Genomic DNA, 15,724 nt, shown 5'->3' on the forward strand with positions numbered 1-15,724 from the left:
ATTCTCGTTGAACCCAGGGAGTATGGCGGGCGGCGGTTCAGTGTTTCCAGATGTTGCGTTTGCAGAAGTGTTGTGTCAAGACAGCAACCTTCTACTTTTGAAGCTTCGCGGCGGCCTTGGCGAAAAGTTGGCGTCTCTCCCGAGCGGAACTCCGCATCGCATCGACATTGGCCGGGTGCTTCACTTACTCGACCACATCATACATCACATGGAGGCCTCCTTCAGATTACTGCCTTTACTGGCTCCGGCAGTGCGCCGACTCCCACAACTACCTACCAGAGCATCGCGCGTGGTGCAACATCTCCAGCAACCATGCCGAACCAGCAGCGTCCTCCCATCACGAGCCTTCACAACGGTTCCCGCGCGAAGAGCAGACGATCCCTCGACATCTCGATTTGACATGGACATTGCCGATTTGCTAGACGATACCCTCAGCGGCAACAAATCGCCCGTTGCGAATCGAACATCCCGCACTCCCTCCTCAGGCACCGCCAAATCCAGCGACGCCATCCTCGCCAATCGCCCGCGCGAAGGGAACTCCTTCGACGTCTTCACCAGCGGCATGAGCTCAGCATACCCGTCTCCCCTGGCTTCGCAAGGTTCACAAATGGACAGGATGATTCCGTCATCACCTTTGGGACTCGCACCTTCAATGGACATTGTGGAACCCCCGATGAAGCTCAATTCAAGTACTGGACGACAGGTCAGGGTGGATCCGGAGAGGAGAATGGATGTTGGACGGGCGTTCAGATCACTGGAGATCTTGTGTGCGAGGAATAGCGTGAAGAGAGATTTTATGAGGCAAAGATTTCATGAACGGCCGGGTTTGAAGCGAAAGAGGCTGAAGAGTGAGAGGTGGAGGAAGAATTTCAAGGCGGGGTTCAAGGAGACGGTGCGGATGGTGATGAAGATGAAGAAGCAGGGATGGTAGCGAGCAAGAGGAGGTAATGTGAATATACGAGATGCATACCGACATGTTCACAGCTGAGTGTTCGAGCGTGGATGGACGTACGATAACGAGGCTGGTCGTGAATGAGAGTTCTGTACATTACCCTCCAGTGTCTGTGCACAAGAGTGTCCTGTACGCATATCAGAGATACTGCTTCGACTCGACGACGCATGCCAATCACTGTGCGGTCCTGTCTCTCCACCTAACGCTCCAATTGCCTTTCGCGAAGGAAGGCTCCACGACAATCCCATTCATCAACCCCTCAGCCTTCCTGATCTCCGTAGGTGGTAGCTCGACCCTTTCTTCTCCCTTCTTTCCCTTCTTGCCGCCCTTCTGCGGCACAGGATCCATTCGGGGCACTTCTAGACCAAACACGATAGCCCTCCTCGCAGCTCTTTTGACCATCTCCCTCTCTTCTGCCCTTTTTGCCCCCTCTCTTCGCTTCTCAAGATCTAGTGGCGTCTCTTCGATCTTCTCGTTACGACTCCGTTCACCTCCCACGCTGAAGTTGACATCTGACTCCGTTTGAGGAGGCCTGACCCTGACGCCGCCTCCCGATGCGGCGCCATCATCGGAGAATCCAAAGTCGGAGTGATCGTCATGGTACTCGTCTTCCTCATCATCCTGGGAATCTGAGGTTTCCGAGTCGACCATATCGACGCTCTTCCATTCTTCTTTTGATGCTCCAATGGCTCGACTTTTGCGATTCTTCCTTCTACCGTGAGTTTTCTCAGGATCGAAGCGTGTGCCAAAGATAATTTCTTCGATTTCGCCACACGTCACGATTAGTCGAGGGTCTCCTTTGACAACTCTGTCCCGAGCGGCTGTCTTTTCGAGGCCGCAATCTTCCTCGCCGTTGAGAAGGGAAGCAATGGTCCTCTCAATCTTGCGGTCTAGAGCTCCAGGTTTGCGGTTACGGCACCTGAGTACCAACGAATTAGCGAGGATGCCTCAATAACAGGATATCGAAACCGACCTATCACTACAATACTTGATTGGGTTGGCAGTTTGCTTTTTGCTGTTGACTTTCTTCGAATCTATGCGCGTTAGTCCTGCAAATCGCCTTCACAGTAAAATTGGACTCACTCATCACCCTCCCACACGTATGGCAGTATGGCACATCATCTCCAGAAAGGTAAAGCGGCGCAGGTACTTTGCTGTTTGCGTTTGGTCGTGACCAGCTGTCCATCCACGACATGGCTGAGAATGGCCGGAAGGTTTGAGATGATATTGATGCTCCGGTGGATAGAAATCTCAGAGATTTGGTCGTTGATGATGCAGCTGCGATCAAACAACTTCGCACGAGCATGTAGGTGACACGAAGTATCGATTGTTACGTCATCGATCGTTGTCTTTGGGCTTGGATTTCCGCGATTTCACAACGTCGAAGAATTGGTGATCAGGGGCGAACGAATGCCTGTTTCAAGGCGAAATATTGTGTGTTGTGCGAATGTGGGAACAGGAGAAGAGAGAAGTGTCGTCGTCTTCACATTCCTCTCTCGGCCCCATCGTTCCCGAATATGAAACTCTAATTCAACCTGCCTCTTGCCTAGACTTGCTCCTTCCTCATCAGGCAATGATGGCAAGTCGGACTAACCCCTGCTCACGTCAATACAGGCCCTTGCAGCTCCCACTTCACTCTCGCTATCTTTCCATTTCCAGTAAGCCAAAGATCCTTTAACTCGTTCCCAGCCCAAACAAAGTTCTGAACCATAAAGTCCGTCTGAATCCTTAACACGAGCTGTCCATACGAATCAACCACATCGACACCACTCCCCGCGGCAATCACGACCATTCCATTCCGAGCTTCTCTCAACCCATCAGGTAGCCAGTCCTGCGAGAAGTAGAACGGTCTCCTGCAGCAGAGATTCGTTCCGTCGTCGACGACATCGAACTTGTACACCGTCCGTGGACCTTTCTGATTGACCGCCGGATTCTCAAGGGTGTGCGCTCCAGTATCGCCGATATAGGCATACTTGCCATCCGAGCTGAGTGCGATTCCATTCGGTACGGTCAGAGTGTCTTCGACCACCCGCACATTGCCGGTCTTCGGATCGAAACGATACGTCGAAGGTTTGAGGACAGGCGCTGTGTCCGAGGCGTGGAACAGGTAGCCATACTCCGTGTCGGTGAACCAGACGACTCCGTTGCTGTCCACTGTCAGATCGTCGAGGCTGTTGAAGTAGTAGCCGAAGAAGTTGTTGAGCAGAACTGTCGACTTGTTGGTATGTGGATCGAGGGTGACGATGCCGGGTCTCTGCTCGCCGCCGGGGGCGGTGGTGTTCCCAGCTGCTGTAGCCCAGTAGATGAGGCCGTTGTGGAAGGTACCGCCGTTGGGAATCAGCACAGGGGGATCGCTGGTAAAATCACTGATCGTGGGTGGCTCGCTGTTCAGATCGATAACGAGCTGACTGAGTGTAGCAGCAAGATCGTTGAGGAAGATCTTATTCAGGCTTGGAACATACACGGGCGCTTCGTGCGGAGTATTTGAAACGTTGAGCACGACTTCGTAGGTCGGGTTGTTGCCGAGGATGTCCAAGGCTCGTTCTTCGTCAAAGACAACGAAGTTCGCCGAGGAGACTAAGTCAAAAGACGGATCGTTTGGCACGGAAGTGTTCCCGAATTGAACTTCGGTGTCGTTGATGATCGGCTCGCGAGAGAAGTGATAAGGCATGACGGAGGCATATCGTTCGACGCAGACCACGCGGGCTGACGATGGGCCACATTCTCTGACAAGTGGAAGCTGGACGCTTTCGGGGAGGAGCTGGGCCGAGCTCAGTGCCAGCGGGAGGGACACAGCCTGGAGCATTGACTTGAGCATGGCGGCGATGCTGTAAACAGCGCACGACTGAGGTCTGAGGTCGTCAAGCGGTGTTTGTGCTGGTGACAAATACACATGAGCGGGATCGCAGTCTGGACTGAAGACCATGGACGGCCTGTCGTTGCAGTGTACTGTGCCCTCCTTTCGGGTATTACAAGTCTTCTTCCTTCCGGTATCGCAGCGGTGACGATGTTTCCTGTTGACCACAAAAGGAAGAGTTGACCGCCTGAATCAACCCGGAAATAGGCTTCGACTTGATGCCAATTGTTTCAGGCATACTCCTGGGAGGCCGAGCCGATTGATCAATGCCCATGCTTTCAGACCAATGAGACCCTGCCACAAGGACGAACTGGTCGGGATGATGACTCGTCGTTCGCAGCGATCAATAACGCTGACCCTGCGCGTGTGATGAGAGTTTACCGCGGAATATATTGTTTGGGGTCCAGAACAAAAACAACTCTGATGGAAGAGTGCTTGGAGAAAGATCTGGTATTTGACATTTCAGATTATGAAGATTGGACTATATAGGAAGTTCTGGGGTCGTATAGACAGTTCGCGAAAGCTCAGATTACTTTCGTCGTTGTTCCCTTTCTGTGATTCTCAAATCCACTTTCAACTCACTTCTCGTCCCGTTCGTCCAGTAACTGGGTGGTAACAAACTGCAAACTAGAAGAACAAAACGCGCAAACATCAAGCGCTCGAGTCTGTCGATATTTAAACGATGCTGATCAATTTGACGAATTCCGAGAAGACCGGAAGCACGGAAGGATCGCTGGGCAGTTGCGCGGTGGAACCGGCAACCTCGCAGGAGAAACCGTCCAATGACTTAGGGTCGATGGCATTGCCCGTAGGTCCAATGATCTTGACGACCAAGCTCTTGGTGAGGAAGGGACCGACCAGCGCCTCGGCGAGCGAGGCAAGGCCAGAGCTGCTGACTTGGCTCTGCAGAGTGCGAGTCAATGGCACGGAGCTGGAGACGATCACGCCGTTGTCGCCCATGCCGCCGCCTGGCGAGTTGGGGCTGACGGAGGTCACGGCCATGGAGCCGACGAGCTTGGAGTCGAGAGGGTAGTCACTGGCGGCAGAGGACGGCTGGCCGTTGAAAAGGTAGACTGTGTAAGAGCCGCCGAGCGAGTTGCGAGGAGCCTGGATGTTCGCGACGTATTGGTATGTGGTGCCATTGGCGGCCTTGAGCGGGTTGCCGGACATGATGTCCTTGGCGGTGCCCTCGATAGCAGTTGAAGTCTTGTTGACAATGGCTTGCACACCGCTGAGAATTTGTCGCTTGGAGGAACCGGCGACGGCGCCAGCGTTGGGTCCGTAGAGATTGTTAATGTACCTGTTGATGGAGGCGGCAGAGCCATCGCTGTTGGCGAACTCTGGGTAGGTGTACTTCAACACGGTCCAGTCACGGACCTGGTCGGACTTCCAGAAGTTTCCGTAGCCGTCGTAGAAGAAAGGAGTGAGAGGTGTTCCGCCGTTCACATTGTAACCTCTAGAGATTGTCCACGAGGTGGATGGCGCGGCCTGGTTGCCCAGCCATTGGTTAGGGTGAGTTCGCTGCCACATGGCGAAGTAGCGATCGACGTTGGCATCTGGGATCGAATGTCAGTAAGCTAATCGAAAGCGACAGGATGTAGGCCAAATTCGTACGGTGAAGGAAGAAAGTTGGGTCCATTGCGCCGAGAGGCAGGTAGGTCATGTGGCCACCGGAGACGGAGCCAGGTGGGCCACCAACGATGTTGTGGACGTTGTTGTGAACAGCCTCAATCGAGGTAGAACACCTGGTGGAAGAGCTGCCGGCTTGGTCGTTGGACCAGTGAAGGTAATCGTCGCACTGAGTGAACAAGCTGTACACCTGATCGGCGTATCCTTGACGCGCATTCGCAAAGGCGGAGGCCATCTTGCCGGTCTGGCTGGATGGGTTGTTGCTGTTGTTGTTGGGCCAGCGGTACGTCTGCCTCCAGTTGACGAATGGAGTGTACAACGTTCCGCTGGGATCGTTGATCCTGAAAGTGTAGAGAGGGTTCTCATATGTCTTCTGTCCGGTTGCGTCCCAGACCGTGACGGTTGTGTCGGTGAACATGAGTGGCATGGCCGGGCGTCCGCTTGGTACTTTGGCAGCCCAGTCCCAGTATGGCAATCGCAGATTGTTAGCAGCAGTAACCATTCTGCTTCGTGTCCAACCGTTGTTTCCAGATGCCGGGTAGGAGTTGGCAACATTTTTGGCGACCTTGATCAACTCTTGCTCAAAATGGGCGAGGTAGACGCGGTGCCACGGTGGAAAGAGGATGGAGTCGTGGACACCGTATCCCGTCGCACCATTACAGTTGCTGCACTGCCCGACACCGTTGTAGTTACCCATCGGCACACCGTGAATATTTGCCATTCCGAAGAAGGACGTGGAGCTCGATTGTGATTGCGTGTACCATGATTTCATGGCCAGGATGAAAAGTGTCCATTGATCAAGATTCTGGTCCTTCAACTGTCGGATCTCTTTGCGGACGAGGATGTTGCCCTGAGCACCGGTGGTGAGGACAATGCCGGACTGTCGCGTCTCCAGAGTGTGCTCATTTTGTTCGACAGGGGCGGCGAAGGTAGAAGAGAAAGCGAGCGAAAGAGCGGCAAGGGAAGTGAAGAAGCGCATGGTTGCGAACGAAGGTAATTGTCGACCGAGCAAGGGCTGGCCGGCGATGAAGATTGAGTTGGCAGGGAAGAGAAACGGGGGTGAGAGTAAGCAGTAAAAGAATGGCGCAACGACCAGGAGGGCGTATAAGTAAGATGCTCCGGCACGCGAGCTGCCCGTTTTCGACAGCAGCGCCGGGCAGAGCCCACAGGGGCTGCACGAAGGACGATCTAATATTATTATTGCCAGCAGATACGGGCTCGCTAAGCGGAACTGGGCATCGGCGTCGCATGGCCTGATCCATTTGGCTCCGAGGGCAAAACCTTCAGTGGAAAGACTCACCGTTCCAGACGGACGCCAGAAAGCTTGATCGGGAAGATGGGAGGCTTAGTGCGTTTAGAGCTTGAGAAGCGGGCTCACATTGGTCACCCACGCGATGCGCGAGCCCGGCACGTCAGACGGACCTGAGCCCACCCACAGCCGCTCCACAGCGACCCCCGTGGCGTCGGCCGTTTAATTGGCAATGCTACCTCCACCTCTGGGCAAAGTGGGCGGTTATTCCTCGAGACGCGCGTTGTCAATAACAACGCCGGTTGAACGATAAAATGGGGCCTGACGTCGAGTCGTTCACTCGACGCTTCCGTCCTGTCCTGTGTCATGGACTCATGGGGCCAATTCGGTGACTTGTTCGCATATGTGTCAGTAGTGTAAGCTGTCGCCACATGGCATGTCGAGTCAACTAGAACGGGTCTGAGCATGCATCAGGCCACGCCCAGCCTGTGGCCTGACAAGCGGTGTGTTGTTCCGCAACTCCAGGCGCGCCCAGACTCGTGAAAAACTCGGGTAAGCTGTACACGAAAGGAAGAAAAGACGAAGATAGAAGCGGGGGCTTGACAAAGACTGGTTCGATAGTTTGCACTTCGCGAGGAAAAGGTCCCGTGCCGGCTGGCCGGCGTCCGGACGCCGTGTTGTAACGCAGCTAAGGATGAAGTGGCGAGCTGAACTCGCGCCGCCATAGCCGAAGCACCCATTTCTCGTCAGCGATGTTCATAAAACATTTTCGTAATTATATTGGAATCCTGCGTTGTGGGCGCGAAGGAAGCTTCGAGCAACAGCGCACGAAGCTGAAGAGCTAAATAAAGGCTGTCCTGCATATCGCGTGCATTTTCTCGCTTCCGGCAGTCAGGCACTGCAAGGCAATTCTGTGATTCGTCGAAAGCATGCGATGATCGCCCCGAATGCGTCTCCTGTACAGTACTTCGTGTACAGTCGTGTACAGTCACTCTTCTTTGCTGCTCAATGGGGTAGCGGGTTGTTCGTCTGCAGTCTTGCTGGCCATCAGCTGCAACACCACACCGACATCTTGAGCCATTTTCGCAGCACTCTCGGCGGCTTGAGCTGCATAGCTGGCAGACTTGGTCGCATTCTGGGTGAGCTGCAAGATGGCCACACTAAGCTCAGGATTGTGGGATTCATGGTCGGAGTTGCGCAACATTTCTGCAATGCTGGCCAAAGTTGACTCGCATGATGCTGCCAGCTCAGTTGCCGTCCGTTCCACCTGACGTCCATTCGCGTCCGCTTTGAGGGCCGAGGAGGGATGTGGTACCTTGTTCTTCAAAAGCGCATCGAGCTTGGCTTCTAGACGGCCGATGCCAGGATCCCTAGCGACAGCATTGGCTGCGGCTGCCGAGATGAGCTGTAAAGCCTCATTACTGGCACTCGCACGCTCTGGAGGAGGTGGAATCGGTGCTCGATTCCGTGCGCGTGATCGAGTCGTTGGGCAAGTCGGTGCTTCGTTAGCGTCTTCGAGATCTGCTGGCAGTAGTGTTGGCGATGCCATCGATGCCCAGTCCTCCACATCAACGCCATCGCCAGCTTCCGTCGGCGAGACTGGACCATACTGCTCCTCAATCACTTTTCGCGCATCTTCCTCCTTGCGTTTGCGCAAAATCTCGTCAACGTAAGCAGACTTGTGCACTTCAATCTCCTCATCTGAGGATTCTGAGTCGCTTCCCTCATCATCGTCGTTGCTGCGATTGACGTCCTTGCGTTTGTTCTTGTTTGCCTTACTACGACCGCGACGGCTCGTTCCCCATTCGACATCGCGATCATTCTCGATGACTTTTCGACGCTTTGCAGCGCGTTGAGCTTCCAGCAGATCCTCCTCCTTCGCCGCGTCCGAAGACGACTGAGATTCTCGCCGCCGCTTTGACAAATTGACACTTGACTCATCACGCGAGGCTCCAGCGCCGGCCTGGCCATCGTCCTTGCCGTCCTTATCATACTGTCGAAGCTCAGCCTCCAGTCTCTTAGCCAGGGCGACGAGATCAGTTGTGGTTTTCGGGTCTTCCGTCAGAATCTTCTTCAAAAGCTCAAGTTCGGCGTTGCTCCGACAAGGCGCCTTTCGAAGAATCTGATGAACAACAGGGGCATACAGCAGGTTTCCAAGAATAAGGTACCTCTGTGGGGTGTAAATGTCGGCAGGAGGCGAAGTGTGCACGAAGTCGCCAGAGGATTTGACGTGCGATTTGTCCTTGCTTGGTGCTTTCGATTTGCTGGCCGACTTTGGACTGCTGGTAGACTTGGCTTTGCTGGCCGATTTTGTGTTACTGGCCGGAGTTGATCGGGTCGCTGCTTTCTCGACGACTGGCGGAACAGCTTTGACCGTTGGAGCAGCTTTGACCACAGGCTGACTCTTCTTCGGCGCTGCATTCTGCACAGGAGGCTTGACCTGGGTGGTCACAGCCGGAGCAGGTGCGAAATTCGATGGCTTGCCGTTGACACGATGTGAATTGTTTGCCGGTAAGTTCCAGGTTGGCGGAGCACTTGGCTTTTTCGGGAACAATATAGCAGCGTGCGCTTGACTAGGTCTCGGATTCCTCTTCAACTCCTTGACATACGCCGAGAACTCTTTGTTTCGCTCCACGCTCGTAGGTAGTGTGAGTAGCTCCTTAAGCAATCGCATCAAGTGTGGATTCGCCAAAGACTCTGCGTAGACCTGACGCACGTTCTCTGCAACTTCTTCGTTGCCGATGCTCAGAGCCTTTTCAATCGCAACGTCCACGATTTCTCTGAGAGACTTTCCATCGGCGACGACGACCATGTCCTCCGGCGGAAATTGGGACGTGCTTGACGTCGAATTGCTGGCGGGGTTGATTGGCTTTGCAGGTGGTTTGATATGTGGCCGTACCCAGTCCGGCACCAACTCGTACTTCTCCAGTCCAGCATCGACCATGAACTGCCAATGTCTCTTGAGAAAGTCGTTCCAGATCTTGGAGAACTTCCCCATGAGAACGTCATATTGAGATCCCTCCTCATGTCCACGCCGACGTTTCATATTCGGGTCCTCACGCTCTTCCAACCATGCCTCCTCTTCTTTCTCCAGCTTGATCTCCAAGTGTCTGCCGTCCCATGTGGTTCCTTTCGCGCCTCGGAACTCGCGTTGGACGATATGCCAGAAATTTCGGATATCGGGATCATCGCCATCTACCCAATCCTCTGCCAGCTCCAGCAAGAGTTCAAGCAATTCGATCTTGAGATCGACGGTGAATGGCTTGGAACCCGGCATGATAGACTGTTTGGTGGGGCAATCGCTGGGAAATGGCTGTGACAATAGCGATGCGCAGAATCTCTACTCGCTCTTCGGAGCCGAGCAGCTATGCCTGCATCTCCGCCGCATCCGCATTGATGAGATGCTCAATGAACGTTGTGCTGTCGAATATATGGAAAGTAGGATGAGGGAGAGCTTATGATCGTCGCGGCTTTATTAAAGATGTCCAATTCCTGCCTGAGGCCAGATACTACGGCGGGCGAGAAGTACATTGTCGAACAACCATTGGAGTTGCACATGAACTGCAGCTCTCTCGTCACATAGGCGTCATGCGAGCATGAAAATATTTTGCAGGTAGAAGAGAGCAAGAACGACTCTCCTTGACATCCTCTGCGTAAGTACAAATGCGACCTTTCTTACGACTTTCACAATCTGCTCTTCGACGTTCTCAAACCCTCACTCCGTCAATTACATCAACTCGAACACCACCCACCACGTTCTCAGCAGAGAGACTTGGCCAGATCAACAGACACTTCAACATGGCTTCCACCAACTCGTCAGAGAACAACAATGACAGCTTCAAGCTGTCGACCGTCTTCAACGTTGAGAAGAAAGTGGCATTGGTGACTGGAGGCGGCAGCGGCATTGGTCTGATGGTCACGCAGGCTCTCGCAGTCAACGGAGGTAAGACTCAAGGATGAGCAGAGATCTTCTGGCAAGGCCATAGCTGACCCTTTCACCTTGCAGCCAAAGTCTACATCGTCGGACGTACCAAGGAGAAGCTCGACACCGTTGTGAAGACCTACAGCCAAGGCATTTCCGGTCAGATTATCCCACTCGTCGCCGACGTCAGCAAGAAGGACGACATTGCCAAGCTCTACCAGGAGATCTCGTCGAAGGAGGATCATCTGGACATGTAAGATGCCTTGAAGTGAACATTTCTCCACCCGCATTGCTAACTCTCCCACGTCAGCTTGTGCAACAACGCCGGCATTTCAACCAAGACCTTCAAGCACGAAGCTTCCACCGCCGAGGAGATGAAGAAGAACCTCTTCGACAACGAGGACGCCACATTCGAGGACTGGAACGACGTCTACCGCACCAACGTCTCACAGATCTACTTCATGACTACTTGCTTCTTGCCACTCCTGCAAAAGGCCACGGAGAAGACGTACGGCTGGTCGGGCATGGTGCTCAACATCAGCTCTATGTCGGGAGAGGTCAAGACGATGCAGCACCATCCTCAGTACAACGCTTCAAAGGTACTGCATGACTACAAGCTGGACATTGGACTTGACTACTGACAGTGACAATTCAGGCCGCCACGATCCACCTCACAAAAATGCTCGCCAACGAAATTCAGAACAACGGCCTCAAGATTCGCGTGAACAGCATCGCACCCGGTGTCTTCCCATCCGAGATGACTGCCGGCGAGAGTGGCGCGAACCAGAAGTCTCAGTAAGAGCATCCATTCTCGAGCCAAACCGCAGCAACGCTAACATTCGCCTTCAGCGTCGAGAAGGAGAAATACGAGTCAAAGACTTCCGCTCAGCGCCCCGGAAACGACAAGGACATGGCGGGCGCGGTGTTGTTCGTGGTGACGAATCAGTATCTCAACGGCAAGACTGTGACGGTGGATGGTGGGTACGAGCTTGTTGCCGGTACGTAAAGTGCTTGTCGAGCAAAAGTCGACGGTTATTCGCTTAACTGCGGTAGTCTAACATTGGCACATTGAGCATGGGGAGCACAATGGCGGTAGCGTAGCGCAGCATCGTACAATGGTATCGAACGTTCATGCACTGCAACACTGAATCCGCTCCACGGGAATCATACCCAATGCCTCCCCCAAACGCCGCCCTTTGTCCACACCCAGAAATACGAAATATCCAATTCCCTAAAGCGCCGCCTCAACATGCTATCACTTCACATCCGCCGGCGTCAACGACTGAACCACACTCGTACCATCCATGAACCTATCCCAAATCAGTCAGCAACGCATCCTGAGCCCAAGGGACGCAACGCAAGAAGAACATACCTCGTCCTAAAAATTCGATTCGCATTCCCAAACATGCCATCCTTCAAACTCACAACAATGAATTGACTTCCCTTGAACCTCGTCCGGATCAGGCGGCCAATATTCTGCGTGTGTGAGAGATCCAGCGCAGCGTCGACTTCGTCCAGGATGTACATCGGAGCGGGGGAGTATTGCAGGAGAGAGAGGATGAGGGAGAGTGCGATGAGGGATCTGTCCTTTCGTTAGTGTTCGGCTCGATGATCAGGCAGGGGATAGGAAGACATACCGTTGTCCACCACTCAGTTCCGTCAAACTGCTCTTCCACACTTTCCCCAAACAGACCTTAACTTCCAAGCCTTCACTAATCGTCTTACCCTCCGGCGGGTCGAGTTTTGCTGTATTGCCGGGTAAAAGATCATTGAAGATATTTCCAAAGTCAGTGTTGACTTTCTCCCACGTCTTAAAGAGCGCTTCTTTCTTGTACTCGTCCAGACTGACGATCGTGTCTTCGATCTTCTTCTTGTCCTTGATAACCGTTCGCATCATTTGTTTGAGTGCCGTTTCTTTCTTCTCCACGCTGTCGATCGTCGCCATGACTGCTGGATTGATCTTTTTCTTCATGCCCTGGAAGCGCTCGGTAACGGACTTGAGGTTGGTCTTTGCTTCGGCCATGTTGTGGTTGTGGAAGTCGTAGGGGGTGCCTTGCTTGCCGAACGAGGTCTGTTCTTCAAGGATCCAGTCGTAGTCCTTCTCGAGGTGAGAGACGGCTTGTTGAGCGACTTGTTGGACTTTGGCGAAGTTGTCGATTGAGTGGCCGAGCTTTTGAGACTCCAGCTTCTCGTCCGAGATTTGCTGGGCTTTGCGTTTGGAGGCTTTGTCGAGGTCTGCAATCTCATCGTCGAAACTGCTGAGCTTCTTGCGTTCGTCATTGAGCGTTGCCTCCGCTTCGTCGTGCTTGTTCTTGACGTCTCGTTGATCTGCTTGGTGACCTTGGAACTCTTCTTGTTGTGCTTTCAGTGTGACTTCCGCATCGTGAAGCTCCTCCTGGGCGGTGGTGAGATCACTGCCGGTCTGTTCGGCATCAATCGTCGCGTCTCTGACTTCCTGCTGTAGAGGCTTAATGGCTCCCTGCGCCTTTGCCAGACTCTTCTTGAGCTTGTCGAGGTCGCCTTGGAGTTGGTCCAGCTTGGCGCCTTTGTTTGAGGAGAAGTCCTTCATGTCCTTTTCGACGCGCTTTACCTCTTGCTCGGCTTCTGTCTGTCGAGCTTTGGACGCCTGAATAAGGTCCTTCAGTGCGCCGATGGTCTCCTTCATCTCGTTGACAGAAGCAATAATGCTGCTCGAGGAGTTGCTTGCGATCTGTCCTTCGGCGAGCTGGATCTCATGACTCTTCAAATCAAGCTCCTGCTTGTACTTCCGCGCGTTGCTCGTTTTCTGCGCATCCTTGGCCATGGCCTGCTCAAGGGTGTGGAGTTTGGCTTGCTCGCGGTCAAGCTCCTCGGTGATTGCGTGTAGCTTTTGTAGCTTGAGAAGCACGCCATTGCCTTGTGCTGCAGAGCCACCAGAGAGTGTCCCACTCGGATCGTACACATCGCCCTCGACTGTGACGCTCTTTAACCTGACCGATGGGTCAAACGTGACCTTCTTCGCTGTTGATGCATCAGCGCAAACCAATGTGCTGCCGAAGACGAACTCCATGGCTTTCTCGACTTCGTGCTCGTAGCCAATGAGGCTGAGTGCGAGGTGTACTTTGCCTGGCGCCAGCTGTTGTGCATTGTTGACGCGATCTGCTGGGGCACGGTATGAGTCGATCTTATCCAGAGGCACGATCGTCACTCGTCGTCGCAGTTTGCCATTATCGATAAGCAGTGATGATGTTTTCGCGCTGTCCACGACGACGTTATAAAGTCGCCCACCGGCGCAGATCTCCAGGGCAGTGCTGGCTCCTGTTGACGATTCTGGGAGACTGAAGAGTTGGGCGACCAGTCCCTTGACGCGACTCCGGTCGAAGTCTGGTGTTGGGTCGGAATATGAGAAGTCAAGACCAGCAACTTGTCTTCGCAGTCCTTCGGCTTCACTTTGTAGTACGCGGATTCTCTTCTCAAGCTGTGCCTTTTCTGCTTGCTGCTCCTCTTCCTTGCCGGGTTGGAAACCGAGCTTTTCCAGCTCTTTCTGCAGCCTCGCCGCCTGACTTCGTAATAACTCAAGATCTTTCAGCAGACCAGCATTCTCCTTCTCAGCCTTCTTAGCTCGAGGCTCGTCTTCTTTGATTCGCGACTCTAGATGAGAGATCTTGAGCTTTGACTGCTCAATTTCAGTGCCAGCCTTGCTCGCATTGTCGCGTGCTGCTGTAAGCTGACCAGCATAACCACCATCTGATCCTGCATTCGAAGAGATACCGGTTTGGAGTGTCTGCAGAAGCTCTTCCTTCTTATTGAACTCTGCCTTTTGTTCTTCCAGCTCCTTGTTGGCCTCTTCGAAGCGTGTCTGCAGCTTCTGGTGTGTCTCAGTCTTTTGTGCCAATTGCTTCTCGAAATCCTTAACAGACTCCTGAGCCTTCTTCAGCCGCTCCTGCTCCTCTTTGACAGACGAGTTCGCAATCTCAAGCTTCGTGTCAAGTCGAACGAGGTCCTCGGAGAACGTCTTGACCGCAGCCTCCAGCTCTGCAAATTTGCCGCCTTTCCTCAATTCCTTGTCGCGTGCTGCCCGGACCTTCTTCGCATCCTCCTCGAGCACGCCAATTTCTCGTTGTAGCTTTTCAGCATTCTCCTCCAGTTTTGCCGCGTGCTCTTTCTTCGCGGCGAGGTCATGTGCGCTCTGCTCCATCTTTTGCTTTGACTTAATGTAGTCGTATGCCACCACGAGCTTCGTCAATCGCTCAAGATCACTCTGTGTGCTTTGGAATTCCAAGAATGCCCGCTTCTCGCTTCTCAGCTTGTCCAACTTCGGCTCAATCTCTTCCTTGAGCAGCGCTTCCAGCTCGTCCACTTTCGCCTGCTTCTTGTTCATTGTTCTCAGTGCCTTCTCCCTTCTGTCCTCGAACATGCGCGTTCCAGCCGCCTCTTCTACCATTCCCAGAATCTCCGCGCTCTTCATGTTGAGGACCTTGGTGATCTTTCCCTGCATGATCAAGAAATTGGGGTTGTTGATGTTCAGCTGTACGCTCTGGAAGAGATTCTGCACGGTTTGTTGTTGTGCGCGGTGTCCATTGATGAGGTATTTGCTCGTGCCTCCCAGGACGATCTGCCGGGTAACGCTGATGCTGCCATAGTCCTCGAATCCGATGGGTGACTTTGGCTTGTCGCTGTTGTCGAAGACGAGTGTCACGGATGCTTTTGTGATTCCGGCCTGGCCACGCTTGTAGATGAGATCGCTGGCGCCTCCACTTGCTCGCAGCAGTTCAAAACGTCCAATTCCAAGGCAGAAGCATATCGCATCGAGAATGTTCGATTTGCCGGAACCGTTCAGACCCGTGATCGCATTGAAAGTAGAGTCCCAGCCTGTGATTACTGTCCGCACAGCATACGACTTGAAGCCGTCAATGACCAGTTCCTGTACCCTCATGTTTGCGGGTGGTGTGTTGTCGCAAGTGCGTTGGCCGGTTTCGTCCGAATCGCAAGATGTGTTCCAGCTCTTATTCCAGGATCGGGTGTTGTTCTCTCCAGATCCTGATGCGCATCGTCGTCCTAGAGCCGTTCGTCGTTCGTCGTGGTGCTGTCGTGGTTGTTCTTGTGTTTTCAAGTAAACAAGAGCGTCGCGCTAGC

General features: G+C 53.5%; 7 protein-coding genes across 7 annotated transcripts; 2 read left to right on the forward strand and 5 right to left on the reverse strand.

The window, feature by feature from the left end:
- Window positions 1-198: 198 nt before the first annotated feature.
- On the forward strand, window positions 199-1,044 carry MYCGRDRAFT_104297 (uncharacterized protein; the record flags this gene model as incomplete). Its single annotated transcript, XM_003853086.1, has 1 exon — window positions 199-1,044. One exon carries the CDS (start codon window positions 209-211, stop codon window positions 929-931), a length of 723 nt encoding a protein of 240 aa, XP_003853134.1.
- An 82-nt stretch (window positions 1,045-1,126) lies between these two features.
- MYCGRDRAFT_39852 (uncharacterized protein) lies at window positions 1,127-2,147 on the reverse strand (the record flags this gene model as incomplete). The annotated part of the gene is made up of 4 exons (XM_003853200.1): window positions 1,127-1,225; window positions 1,292-1,871; window positions 1,926-1,974; window positions 2,036-2,147. The coding sequence occupies 4 exons, from the start codon at window positions 2,145-2,147 to the stop codon at window positions 1,127-1,129; spliced, it is 840 nt and encodes a 279-aa protein (XP_003853248.1).
- A 405-nt stretch (window positions 2,148-2,552) lies between these two features.
- Window positions 2,553-3,758, reverse strand: MYCGRDRAFT_40839 (uncharacterized protein; the record flags this gene model as incomplete). The annotated part of the gene is made up of 1 exon (XM_003853199.1): window positions 2,553-3,758. One exon carries the CDS (start codon window positions 3,756-3,758, stop codon window positions 2,553-2,555), a length of 1,206 nt encoding a protein of 401 aa, XP_003853247.1.
- A 572-nt stretch (window positions 3,759-4,330) lies between these two features.
- TYR (uncharacterized protein) lies at window positions 4,331-6,504 on the reverse strand (the record flags this gene model as incomplete). Its single annotated transcript, XM_003853198.1, has 2 exons — window positions 4,331-5,365; window positions 5,424-6,504. The coding sequence occupies 2 exons, from the start codon at window positions 6,415-6,417 to the stop codon at window positions 4,485-4,487; spliced, it is 1,875 nt and encodes a 624-aa protein (XP_003853246.1).
- A 1,171-nt stretch (window positions 6,505-7,675) lies between these two features.
- MYCGRDRAFT_109288 (uncharacterized protein) lies at window positions 7,676-10,113 on the reverse strand (the record flags this gene model as incomplete). Its single annotated transcript, XM_003853197.1, has 1 exon — window positions 7,676-10,113. One exon carries the CDS (start codon window positions 9,962-9,964, stop codon window positions 7,676-7,678), a length of 2,289 nt encoding a protein of 762 aa, XP_003853245.1.
- A 245-nt stretch (window positions 10,114-10,358) lies between these two features.
- Window positions 10,359-11,615, forward strand: MYCGRDRAFT_71559 (uncharacterized protein; the record flags this gene model as incomplete). Its single annotated transcript, XM_003853087.1, has 5 exons — window positions 10,359-10,630; window positions 10,694-10,862; window positions 10,920-11,208; window positions 11,265-11,404; window positions 11,459-11,615. The coding sequence occupies 5 exons, from the start codon at window positions 10,486-10,488 to the stop codon at window positions 11,613-11,615; spliced, it is 900 nt and encodes a 299-aa protein (XP_003853135.1).
- Window positions 11,616-11,864: 249 nt separating this feature from the next.
- On the reverse strand, window positions 11,865-15,524 carry CPC2401 (condensin subunit SMC2; the record flags this gene model as incomplete). The annotated part of the gene is made up of 3 exons (XM_003853196.2): window positions 11,865-11,919; window positions 11,982-12,191; window positions 12,247-15,524. 3 exons carry the CDS (start codon window positions 15,522-15,524, stop codon window positions 11,865-11,867), a joined length of 3,543 nt encoding a protein of 1,180 aa, XP_003853244.1.
- Window positions 15,525-15,724: the final 200 nt, after the last annotated feature.

Source organism: Zymoseptoria tritici, chromosome 4 (assembly GCF_000219625.1).
Source record: "Zymoseptoria tritici IPO323 chromosome 4, whole genome shotgun sequence".
Lineage (NCBI taxonomy): Eukaryota > Fungi > Ascomycota > Dothideomycetes > Mycosphaerellales > Mycosphaerellaceae > Zymoseptoria > Zymoseptoria tritici.